The following is a 10789-nucleotide window of genomic DNA, read 5'->3' on the forward strand; positions in this document are numbered from 1 at the left end:
CGCCTCCATCCCCGCCTGCCAGCCCCTGCCGCCGCCGTAGCCGCCGCCGCACGCTCCGCCCTGGGCGCCGCTCGGGCCCCGCCGCGGGGGGGTGCGGGGAGGGAGGGCGTCAGTGCAGCGGGGTACCGGGCTCTGCCTGATTTACGGCTCTGCTGAAAACCGCTTCCTCCGAGCCGCAGCCTCAGCCCCGGCCGCCGCCGCAGCAACAAGTCTGGTAAGTCCGCGGCTGCAGAGGCTGCAGAGGCTGCAGAGGCTGCAGCAGCTGCGCGTCCTGCGGGGGTGGCCAAGCCGGGCAGCCCCGCACGGCCCACCCTGTGCCCACTGGCTTCTCCCGGCTGGCCCCGCACAGCCCGCTCTGCACTGCCCACCCTGCGTGGCCTGGACCGGCCCTTTCCGAGGGGGTGGGCAGGGCTGGGCTGGATAGCTGGGGGCCCCAGGGGCCACGGTAAGGGAGTGACAGAACTGGGGGCAGGGTGCGCCAGTAGCCGCAGAGCGTTGGCTACGAGCTATTAGGCTATTCGGGTCCCCTGGGCGCCCAGCCCCCAAGAACCTGAGCCCACACTCAGCAGCACGGGGGAAGGAGGTGGGGATTGGGCGGCCAGCACCCGAGACAGCTGCCTTCTCATCCATCACCCGTCCTTCCCAGCAGCACCATTCCCTCTTCCTCCCCCTTCTCTAGCAATCCAGGGGGGAAATCGCCATAAAACCACTGGACTGATGTTGCCTCCTGCCCCTGGATCCCTGTCTGCACTCCTGCATGGATCAGAACATGTGACGTCCTCTGCTTTTTTTTTTTTTTCTTTTTCCAGCGATTGCTTTTCCTTTAGCACATCTCTTTAAGCCTGGTTATCTTCTCCACCAGCAACCTTCATCCATTCCCCCATCGCCCCCAGAGCTGGCCGGGCAGAAGCCTGGTACTCTCCCTACTCATCTGCTCCTAAAATCCTACTTCTCCATCCACCAACCCCCAAGCCCCATCACGTCCCTCCTTCCTGAGTACTCCTCAACCCGAATGCGCTCTCCTTATCACCCCCCACCCCCATCTTCCCCTCTTCCAGTCCCGGTGAGCCTTTGCATCTTCTCACAGCAAAACTAGCCAATAACTGAGTTTGTTAGGGGCTTTCCCTCTGGATGCGCAGACGTCAGTTGGCCTGGAGAATGTGACATGCCAGCTGTTTGAGGCCCCCTTGCAGCCCTGAGAGGTTCTGGAACTCTTGCTGAGGCTGTGCTTCCCAACATCAATGCTTTTCTAACATGATAACCCCTAGCCAAGACTCCTCATGCATGTTAAATTGGGGATAGAAATCATTTACCTGCGGGGTGGGGTCTGGGCACAGTTGGGGGTTGCTGTCAGTCATATGCTGCCAAGGTGAAGGGCATTAATTCCTATAAGAAAACATGAGTTGCTAGTTACTAAGAGTAATGTTGGAGAACTGCCTTTAACAAACTGTACACCTGGGAAGAGTCATATTAGGAGTCTATATTTAAAGCTGGAAAGGATCCCAGAGGTCATCTGATTCAACTGTCTCATTTATAATAGTAGTTCCCATTTCTATAGAGCCTGGGTTCCTAAGCTGAGGGTCAGCTGACAGCTTTCAGGGAGCTCCCCAAAACTAGATGGTTAAAAAAAAAGACATCTTTATTATTATTATTAATTATTTTTGCTAACTTTTGGTTTCCTTTGTCAATCAGTCAACTAGCATTTATTAAGTGACTATATGCTAGTCACTCTGCCAAGTACTGGGGATACAAAAAAAAAAAAGTCAAAAGACAGTCCCTGCCCTCAAGCTGGTCACTGTGTAGAGGGAGATACAAATGCAAATAACTATGTCTTAAGGAGAGACCTGCTGGATACCTTGGAGGTCATCAGCCAGGTGAAGGCATTAGCATTTGACAGCCACCAATGCACATTTACTGGGAGAAGGGGCTCACCTAAATGCCAAAGTGGTGAGTAGCAAAAAGAATTTTAGGATCTCTCCTATAGTGCCTGAGGGTCAGCACATTTGTGGTTCCTATTTTATGAATGAGGGAACTGAGACACTGAAGATTCCGTGACTTGTCTGTGGTCACATGGGCCAAGCCAAGGTTTGAACCCAGATTCCCCTCTTTCCAAATACTGCACTCCTACCCCAAAATACTCCCACAGCATTCAATGAGTATTTGTTCAGCCTGTTCCATGGTGCAGAACTGAGTTAAGGACCAGGGATACAAAGACTAGAGTCCCTGCCCTCGTTCTCCTGTCTGGATCCTGGGCAGATGGTGGTTTTTTTTTGTTGTTGTTATTTAGTTATACTGACTATGCCCCTATTTGAGGTTTTCTTGGCAAAGAAACTAGAGGGTTTGCCATTTTCTTCTTCAGCTCCTTTGACAGTTGAGGAAACTGAGGCAAACAGTGTTAAATGACTTGCCCAGGGTCACACAGCTAGTATCTGAGGGTCACATTTGAACTTGGGTCTTCCTGACTCCAGATAAGGCTGCATTTGGGTGCCATAATTCAGCGATATTAAGTTGACATTTGTTGAATTGAACAAAGTACATGCCCCAAGCAAAGAGCTTTCATCTTTAGAGGACTTCAGACTTTCAGGACTGTTTACACACGTTGGATACCCTTTTAGAGTTCAAGGTGCAAAGGCCTTTCTTCATATTGTCCTAAGCAGGACTCTGCCTGAGGCTGGAAAGAAGGTACTGGAATTACCATTGGTCAGTTGGCTTATTACTCATTATTATTATTTAAGACACTGCTTACAGTTGGGAAAAGACAGCTGAGCTTGCTTTTCTCAAGACCTATTTTGAAAACAAATGTGTTTTCAGTAGACAACTGTCCCCACTTTGTCTGCTTCATTACTCCAATATTTCCTTGCTTTGTATGCATGACTATCAGTCTGGATCAGCAAAGTGAGCTGGGACCTTCTGTCTACTGGAAAGTGAGAGACTTAGGATTCTGATCCCAGCCCTGCCAAGGGGGTGTCTTAGAAGATGCCTGGGCCTGGAAGGCAGCAGCCTGCGGCTCCCAGCCCTGAACTGAATGGAGGATGTGCCCCAACTAAAAGGCCTCCTTTTTGCATTCATTTTCCTGCAGGGATCCTGGGCAGGCTGCCTTTAGATGCAATAATTCATTGATATGGAATTGACATTTGCCGAATTGAACAAAATGTGTGCCCTAAGCAGACGCCTCCTTTCATAAATTTAATCAGTAAAGAACTTTGTGGACTTGGACGTGCCATAGAAATGTGAGCAGTCATTTCTATTGGTCAGCGCCTCCAAGGTCACATCTCTAAGGTAGATGGATGGCATCCCCTTTATCTTGAAAATGAGATAATGGAAACAGTTGGGTTTTGAAAACTAACAAAACCTCATGGTACAATAATAAGGGTCAACATGTATATTTTTACTTCATGTATCTCATTTCATTTGACACTCAGAATATCAGGGTATGGGAAGCAGTGGATAGAGACCAGCCTCAAAGCCAAGAAGACCTAGGTTCAGGTGCTACCTCGGATACATGCTGGTTCTCTTACCCTGGGCCCATGCGATCACTTCTCTGTCCTCTGGGTAACACTCTAAGAACTAAGAGGTTCTGACCTACTTTGGGACAGGGACTTTCCTTCCCTGGGAGTTCCCTATTTATACCAATGAAATCACAATCCAGTCCCTGTCCATGTCCCTGCTCAAAATAACCCTGTGATATAGGTGTTGCTTGTAAGTTTTGAAAAGTCTACACCTGTGACTTCATCCATGTGGGGAATTCCCTGAGTGTAAGATCTTGCCATCTGACCCACAACTTCTTGTCTTAGATAGTTGCCTGGGGACACATAGAGGTTAGAGCCAGGATGTATCAGATTCAGGACTTGGACCCGGCCTGTGGGACTCCAAGGCCTGCCCTCTATTCATGATCTCATATTGCCTCTCAAAGCATTTATTTAATCTACATTTTATACAGACAAAATAGATACTCACAGAGGTCTCTGCCCTCATCGCCCCATCCTGACTTCCCTGGCACCCTCCAAATGCCAGATGCAAATCCCACCTCCTCCAGGAAGCCTTTCTCAATCCTTCATTCTAGCGCCTTCGCTCTAGTGATTATTTCCATTTTGCTTTGTTTGTATGTTGTGCCTCCTATTAGGTTATGAGTCCCCTGAGAGCAGGTACTGTCTTTTTTCCTCTTTGTGTCCCCATTGGTACACAGCAGGTGCTTAATAAGTGTTTATAGTCTGACTGGCTAGTAAATGGACTCAATACAGTCAGTAAGAAGTAAGATCAGGATTTGATCTTGAGCGCTGACTCTTGTCTCATACTTGTTCCCCTATGCCCCCAGACGTCTCCCACACACAGGGGCATTTTGGGCAGTAGTATTATAATCCCAGCATAGTTTGCTACTTTGTCTTGGGGGATTTCCGCTTTCCAGAACTGTAAAGTCCTCCCTGCTCCACTGAGGGAATTGTCTGACTGAGCTATAGTGTTAGTATTCGAATAACTGAAGAGAGGATGGACCGTATAGACATGATCAGGAATCAGTTTGGAGAGAGATGTTTCTGAAGCTGGGCTCCAATGACTGACATTCATTCATTCTATGCAGCTGCTGAAGTCAAAGCCTCCTGAACCCCCAACTGTGCCTCCAACTAGCTGCAATTGCCCCCTTTAGTTCTCTTCTTTATTTGTCAAGCAGAGGTGGCTGCACTAGGTGTCCTCTGAGGTCCCTTCCAACCTGAGATCTCTGATCTATGACCCAATCAAGGTTCTTGTATCATGGATGCCTTTGGTAATCTAGTGACACCTGGGGGCCCCTTCTCAGAATTCTTTAAAATTCATTCAATAAGTAGGATTTCAAAGGAAACCAATTCTATTGAAGTATTGCTATCAAATATATATATATATTAAATCTAGTACTAATTAAAAGCCCCTGGCCTCTATAATCCCTAAGCTCCATTTTAGCTCTGACATCCTGCATATCTGTGGCATTCGAATATACATAAAACTCATTGGTCTTTCTCCCCACCCCTCTTCCAGGATTTTTAGAGTAATGCAACAGAAGGCTTTTGAGGAAAATAGATACCCCTGGCAAGAGTCATTTGAAAATGTTGCTGTGTGCCTACCATTCCGCTGCCCACGGTGTGGAGACCATACCCGCTTTAGAAGCCTGTCTTCCTTGAGGGCCCATCTGGAGTTCAACCACAGTTATGAAGAGAGGAGCCTCATGACAAAATGCAGCCTTTTTTCTCCCCTCAAAGACCCAGACCTGATCACGTCATCAGAGCCCCTGAAATTGGGGAGTGGTGGGCGAGCAGTCAAGCAGAAATCGAGCTATGTGAACTTGTGTAACCTGTCCCGGGAAAACCTGAAGGACAGGAAATCCCTCCAGGTGGTGGCGGAGAGACCCGTGTCTTTCCTGCCCATCTACACTTCCATAGACTCCTTGGGTGGCCCTAGGTCCAGCCCTGGGCTGCCCACCACGGATGCCAAAGCTTCCTTTGAGGCCCACGTGAGGGAAAAGTTCAATCGGATGGTCGAGGCCGTGGACAAGACCATCGAAAAGAGAATCGACAAGCTGACCAAAGAGCTTGCACAAAAGACCGCGGAACTCTTGGAAGTCCGGGCCGCTTTTGTGCAGCTGACCCAGAAAAAGCAGGAAGTTCAGAGGCGAGAGAGGGCCTTGAACCGGCAGGTGGACGTGGCAGTGGAGATGATCGCTGTGCTGAGGCAGCGGCTGACCGAGTCCGAAGAGGAGCTTCTGCGCAAAGAAGAGTGAGTGACAGGGCAGCAGGTGGAGGGGCCGGGCTTGGAGAATTCAGGGGCCAGTTTTCATTCTCAATGACCCGTGGCTGTGTGGACAGCAAACGCTATTTTTAAGTCCTTGTTGACTTAATGAGAGATCTAGGGATGAGGCCTTTGACTACTCAGTCTAGCAGTTTCTAAATCTGGCCAGTGGGTTGGAATGGGTAAATTCACCCAGAGTGTTGGAGGTGTGTGTGTGGCAGGGGTGGGGGTGGGCAGGAATAAGTGCCCTGTACTCATAGGTTGGCTGCTAGGTGGCATGCTCGATAGAATGCTGGGCCTGGAGTCAGAGAAGACGTGAGTTTAAATCCAGCCTTGGATACTTACTGTGTGACCCTGGGTAAGTCACATAACCCCATTTGCTTCAGTGTCCTCATCTACAAAATGAGCTGAAGAACCCTTTCAGTAGCTTTGCCATGGACACAGCTGGAACAAATACACCTGTAAGTCATCGTGAATTTTCTAGAGGAAATGAGGCCAACTTTACTGCTGCTTCAAGTAGGAAGATGGGCAAGGGAGGAGGGAGTACTACTGAGGGCCTTGGGCACAGCTCTGCTTGCCCTGCTCTAGTTATTGTTCTGTTCTCCATTTGCTTTTCTATTCCCATCGATCATTTTCCTCATCTTTAAAATGAGAGGACTGGACTAGATCGAGGTTCCTATTCTCTCTTTTAGTAGGATTAATGAATACTTCCAGGACCTATGATTTTGTCTTTTGGGGTCCTCTTACTACTGACATAAATCATAACCAGTTTGGTCCAAAGGAAAGAATGTTGGATTTGGAGTCAGGGGCCTTGGATTAAAATTCTGTTTCTGCTACTTCCTGTGTGTGGGGACCTCTGTGCCCCATCCACACAGCGAGTGGATTGGACCAGTAAGGGGCCTCAGCTCTTAATCTGTGATCCTGTAACTTCGCTGTGACTCCCTGGGTAGTTTTTGAGAGATCCTCCCCCCTTTTCATTTTGGGGATAGAGGTGACACAATGGCTGTTTCATTGGCCCAGCTCTGACTGGTTGTAGAGAGGGAACTTCTAAGAGACAAAGTGCCCAGCCTGATCTATTTATTAGTAAAGCTAGCAAATGTCGATAAACGGCATCAGTGGTCTCTCAGTGACCAAAGACACCCAAGTAAAGGATGATAGGCTCTCTTTGTAGTGACTGACAAGATAACAAAGCAAATCTCAAGCAACCTAGGTCAATCTTCTGATTGGCTGGATGGTTTGGTGAGGAGGTGGGATAAGTGTCCTTTGAGTTCTTCCCTATTACATCACTGGGAGATGAGATCAGTCCTCAGGTGATGGGAATGGTCATCAGACAATGATATTAGTCTGTAGGTGATGGAATCAGTCTGAAGGCATGGAAGTACAGCCTTTTAAATTGATGAGATTGACCTTTAGGTTAATTAGGTTTCTCTGGAAAGTGGGTGATGGGCGAAGTCCGGGTTTGTACTGTAAAATTTGGATTCAGTCCAAAGGCCATACTTAAGGATTAAGAAGGCCACAGGTCACCCACCCCTGCGTGAAGAGTATTTCTCTAGTAATAAGTAAATTTCTTGAGGATAAGGGCTGCCTTATTTTTGTGTATGTGCTCCTTGTGCCCGCACGGTGCTTGACCCTTATTAGGAATTTAATTTGTTTCTTTACTCTTCATTTTCAAAGAGGACCCATGACATCCTGGGGTTATGCCTTGGCTCTTTTGTGAATTAGATTTCAGTGAGGCTGACTTGCACAAGCTGTCAGTCTCACTCTCTCTTCCTGAGTCATCAAAGTCCAGTGGCAAGGCAAAAGTCAAGACAACCACTGATGGCACCGGATGCAGGGGATGACCTTGGCATCTTTGATGCCTGACCAAACATTAGGCCCTCCACAGAGCCTGCTTCAGCCGCCTTCATGGCTGTTGGAATAAATTGCCCATTCCACTGGAGAAAGTCTTCACAGGCTGGGGGTAGACACCCCCTAACTTATCAGTGGGTTTGAGGTGTATCTGTTACCCTCAACCTGGTTTAGCCTGCCTGCCAACATGGTTAACGGGGGTGTGGCATCTGCCATGCTACAGCATCGTGGAGTGAGAGTTGGGCAAAAGGTAGATGCCAAAGGTGGGCGAGCAGCCCTGAAAAGGGCTTGGTAAGTCCTCGCACCAGGAGCGCCAGTCCTTCCTGAATACCCCAGGTCCCTAAACACTTAATACCTGTTTTCTGAATATGGAAGGCAATGTGCTAGACTCTAGGAATGAAAACATAAAATTAAAAAAAAAAAGCCCCTGCTGTCAGGGGAGGGCTGCAGCTGTCAACCCAGAAGAGCTAGTAGCTGGCATTATAGAACGCTAGGTTTACAATGTTCCTTTACACATCCACTATCTCATTTTCTCTCTACAACAACTCTGAGGCAGGTGCTATTATCAGCCCCACTTTACAGGTGAAGTGACTTGCCCCATGGCCCAGAGAGTAGTATTTGAGGCAGGATTCAAATTCAGGTCTTCTGCCTCCAAGGCCAATGCTCTATTCCTAGATGCCTCAAAATATATACGATAATTTGGGAAGAGGGAGAGAGTACTAACATAATGGGGGGCATATCAGAAAAAGCCACCTATAGGGGGCACGTAAGCTGAGCCTTGAATGAATTTAGGGATTGTAAGAGGTAGAGGTGAGGATCATGGCCTGGTAGAATCATAGTATTGAGAGCTCAAGGAGTGTGTTCCAGGGATGGGGGGCTAACTGGAGATGAAGCAGCAGGTTTGGAGAATCAGAGGGAGGTCAATTTGTCTAGAAGACAGGGTGAATGAAGGAGAATAATGTGAGATACTCCTGGAAAGGAAGGCTGGAGTCAGATTGGGGAGGGCTGCAAATACTTTCTATGGGAATAGTTTCGTCCGGTTTTGTAATAGAAGGATGACTGAAAGCATTGTCTTCTATAAAGTGCAATAGCAAAGGAATGCACTTTGTGGATAGGTTTTTTTTTTTTTAATTGTTTCCTGAAAAGGAAACATCCTTCAGGACAGATTCAACTCAAACTTGAAAGGTCAGAGCTATAACTAGTGCAGATTGGGTCAAGGAGTGCAAAATTTCTCCCAAATGAACTGTTGAAAAGCAAATTCTCTTTGAAGTTGGTGTGGGAAAGAGGTCTCAGGATACCATGAGACAGCTTCAGAGGATGAGTGGTAGGTATTTTAATTGAAAGAAGCAGAATTTTTTGTGGTTGCTGCTGATGCTGACATCACCCTTGAAACTGCGTCACCCTGTGACAAAGCCCTGACTGCGCCACTTCAGTTATAGCTCCGTGAAAGGCACAGAATTTGTTGTCGTGTATTTGTGCAATAAAGAATTTCAAATTTAATTACAAATTCATAGCTAATACTCCGGTTAGGCACAAATAAGTCAGGTCAAACCGGTAGGCACTTAAATTAATATGTGACAGGTACTGTGCCAAACACTGCAGATGAAAAGAAAGCCCTCAAGGAGCTTCCGTGTGAATGGAGGAGATGACATATAAACAAGTAGGTATGTGCGGGCTATATTCTGGGAGACTGAAGTTAAACTCTTCAGGAAATTACCCAGAGCAGTGGGAGGAGGGGTTTGGAGAAATGTCTCCTGGAAAAGGTTGGGTTTGAACTAAGAACACGTCTTCAAGAACCGAGTTTTCAAATAATAAGTTTACTAATTGAATAACTTGAGATATTAGCTTTCACTGCTGAACTAAGGGAGAGTAGAACAAATCTGAAAATTAATTCTATTTCTTTTCTGCCAGTTTGTCACTTTCATATTTTTCTTCTCTAAAAATCTGACATCTAAATTCAACTCAATTCAATTTTGTTGTTATTCCGTAGTTTTTCCACAAAGACTCTTTGTGACCCCTTTTGGGGTTTTCTTAGCAGAGATCCCGGAGCAGTTTGCCATTTCCTTTTCCAGTTTATTTTACAGATGAGGAAACTGAGTCATACAGGGTGAAGTGACTTGCCCAAGGTGTCATACAACTAGTAAGTATCTGAGGTCTGATTTGAACCCAGGTCTTTCTCATTCCAGTCCCAGGGCTCTACCCATTGCACCACCTAGGTGCCCTCAGCAGCATGCTAGTGTGACTATTTTCCCACAGCCCCCTCAACATTTGCAATTTTCATTTTTTTGGTCAGCTTTGCCAATCAAAGGAGTGTAAAGTGGAACCTCAGAATTGCTTCAACTTGCATTTCTCTAATTAGTAGTATTTTGGAAATGACATCTTTACCAACCAAACTTGCTGCACAGTTTTTTTTTTCTCACAATGTGACTTTCCCCTCTAATTTTAACTTTGTCATTTTTGTTTGTGAAAAAAAATTCAGTTTTTTGTAATCAAAATCCTTCAGTCTTCTGTGATGCCATGCTTGGTCACAAACTCTGTGCCTATTCATAAATATGAAAGTAATTTTCTTCCTTGCTCCTGTAATTTATTTGTGATATCACCCTTGGTATCAAAGTCATATATCCTTTTGGACCCAATCCTAGTACATTGTATGAAGTGCTGGTCTAAACCTGATTTCTACCATACTGTTTTCTTGTTTTCCTGGCCATTTTTCTTAAATAACAAGTCATTGCTTCAGTAGGTGCCATCTTTTGAGTTTCACACACCAGGCTTTTAGCTTTGCTTCTGAATGTTGTGTACCTAATCTGTTCCGTTGATCAACCTTTCTATTTCTTCCCCCCTGTACCAAAGCATTTTAGTGATTCCTGCCTTGTGGCATACTTTAAAAACCTGGTGCTTCCCTGGGCACCCCCTTTGAGAAAGGACCTTGTAAAATCAAAACTGTCCAGAGGAGGAGAAACAGGGTATTGAAGGACTTTGAGTTCAAGCCAGATGAATAGCAATGAGAGGAACTGACAGTGTTTAGGGTGGAGAATGAGACACGAATCTAATCTCCTCGAGGGGGGAGACTTCCATTTTTTGTCTTTGTATTCTCCTTGTGTAGTACGGTGCCTGGCACAGCTCAGATAATGAATGGATGGATGGATGGATGGATGGATGGATGGATGGATGGATGGATGGATGGATG

At 46.6% G+C, this 10789-nt stretch overlaps 1 protein-coding gene across 2 annotated transcripts in view; it reads left to right on the forward strand.

Annotated features, from left to right (window-relative positions):
• The first annotated feature begins 40 nt into the window (after nt 1-40).
• The window catches only part of ZNF365 (zinc finger protein 365), a 30404-nt gene continuing 19655 nt past the window's right edge, over nt 41-10789 (forward strand). For both annotated transcript variants that reach the window (XM_069101854.1, XM_069101855.1), the window contains exons 1-2: nt 41-214; nt 5008-5742. In XM_069101854.1, the coding sequence (XP_068957955.1) occupies nt 5021-5742 (722 nt within the window). In that variant the 5' untranslated portion in view covers nt 41-214; nt 5008-5020. The remainder of the gene's footprint in view (nt 215-5007; nt 5743-10789) is intronic.

This window comes from Petaurus breviceps, unplaced genomic scaffold, assembly GCF_028583685.1.
Source record: "Petaurus breviceps papuanus isolate PSGF00001 unplaced genomic scaffold, PetGlider_PUasm1.0 490, whole genome shotgun sequence".
In the NCBI taxonomy this organism is placed as follows: domain Eukaryota; kingdom Metazoa; phylum Chordata; class Mammalia; order Diprotodontia; family Petauridae; genus Petaurus; species Petaurus breviceps.